This window comes from Salvelinus sp. IW2-2015, unplaced genomic scaffold (assembly GCF_002910315.2).
Source record: "Salvelinus sp. IW2-2015 unplaced genomic scaffold, ASM291031v2 Un_scaffold1980, whole genome shotgun sequence".
In the NCBI taxonomy this organism is placed as follows: domain Eukaryota; kingdom Metazoa; phylum Chordata; class Actinopteri; order Salmoniformes; family Salmonidae; genus Salvelinus; species Salvelinus sp. IW2-2015.
In genome coordinates this window covers 332,029-333,650 of record NW_019943331.1, presented here as the reverse complement: position 1 = coordinate 333,650, position 1,622 = coordinate 332,029, and the positions used below count along the sequence as shown (strand labels likewise).

At 41.4% G+C, this 1,622-nt stretch overlaps 2 protein-coding genes across 2 annotated transcripts in view; both read left to right on the top strand.

Annotated features, from left to right (window-relative positions):
- tmem45a (transmembrane protein 45a) overlaps positions 1–1,622 on the top strand; it is a 124,224-nt gene that overhangs the window by 76,864 nt on the left and 45,738 nt on the right. The window lies entirely within an intron of this gene.
- The window catches only part of sft2d2a (SFT2 domain containing 2a), a 3,293-nt gene continuing 2,469 nt past the window's right edge, over positions 799–1,622 (top strand). The window contains exons 1-2 of the mRNA XM_024140004.2: positions 799–974; positions 1,211–1,300. Of these exons, the coding sequence (XP_023995772.1) occupies positions 909–974; positions 1,211–1,300 (156 nt within the window). The 5' untranslated portion in view covers positions 799–908. The remainder of the gene's footprint in view (positions 975–1,210; positions 1,301–1,622) is intronic.

The window sequence follows — 1,622 nt, the reverse complement described above, 5'->3', positions numbered from 1 at the left end:
AGCATCACAACCGTAGTGTATCATGGGTAATCCTCTGAAGTGACAACCTATTGGCCATGTTGGAGAGCATCACAACCGTAGTGTATCATGGGTAATCCTCTGAAGTGAGAACCTATTGGCCATGTTGGAGAGCATCATAACCGTAGTGTATCATGGGTAATCCTCTGAAGTGAGAACCTATTGGCCATGTTGGAGAGCATCACAACCGTAGTGTATCATGGGTAAATTGTGACTGACTGACTGACTGGTCTACACATAATAATGAGTAGTTATTTATGATGCCAGGTGACTTGTAGATCAGTCAGTTGACAGTCTTCCAACTTGCTCTGGTCACTAATTAATCCGAAGAACCAGCACCACACTTAGGCAGATTAACACGTTCTATTGAGAACTGTCTGGGACTCATTGTTTCCCTGTTTGTTACTCAACGATACAGTATTTTAATTATTAAGTCATTGACCAAATTCACTGCAATACACTTGTCTCAAATATACTATCATAACTACACAGAACCATCACAGACCCATTGTAAAATGAGAGGCCTTGGGCTTGTTTGACATGGCAGCCAACAGTGCAGGCGACTGCCAACTGACTAATCTACAAACAAACTTGCGTCATAAATAACTGCTCATTATTATTTGTAGATCAGTCAGTCATAATTTAGCCTTGATACATTACGGTTTTAATCCTCTCGACCGGCCAGAGTCTCCGTGATGATGTGTCCAAGTGCACGACCAACACTCCTAGCTCCGCCCACTGGGGCGTGGTTTGCGAAGCGCTCTTGGCAGTATGCTTCCGGACCTTCTTATTTCTGCTCCGTGATTCATATCGTCACACCGGGAAGCAACAGAAATCAAACATCCGATCCTCATCCTGACTTACTGCGCTCAGCCAACGCGTTAAAAGTCATGGACAAACTTAAATCAGTTTTGAGCGGAACGGATGGACCCAACGAAAATGGCAACATCTTGCAGGTAAAAAACCGAATTGATCAAATGTAGTATAAATTGATATTATAGACTAATATTTAAACATTTAATCCACTGTCATTATGATATAAACATAATAATAATTTGTGATTTACCCATTAAAGTGTCAAATATATGAAGGTAAACGAATCTAATTTAATGTAAAGTATATTCCTAAATCAATGCATCTTCTCTCTCATGTGAACCTGTGGCTCCTCACTGATTGACTTTACTTGGTTCAGGCAGCGAATGAAGCATCTACTTTGGGTTGGGGTACACGAGTGAAGGGATTTATGATCTGTTTTGTGATTGGGGTCACCTGCTCAATCTTGGTAAGTGGATTTGAATATGTTGCTTTCCTACATACAATTATTTACAGTATTACAATGTGTGTGTTTGTGCTTATTTGCGCACCACCCATTTCTGATCAGGAGACACCTTGTGCATCCAGAGAGATGTGGTGCTACAGGTTTATCCTGTGCTCAGGAATGTGCAACATCTCTTGTTTAATTGAGAGGCATTGTGTGCTCTTCTTTGTTTTCCAGGTGAAACCTTCTTTGTTTTCCAGGTGAAACGCGTCTCCTACATGTGCTCTGCCCCACATGACTTAAAGGGAGACTTTTGCTTTTGGCAATGAAGCACCTTTATCTACCC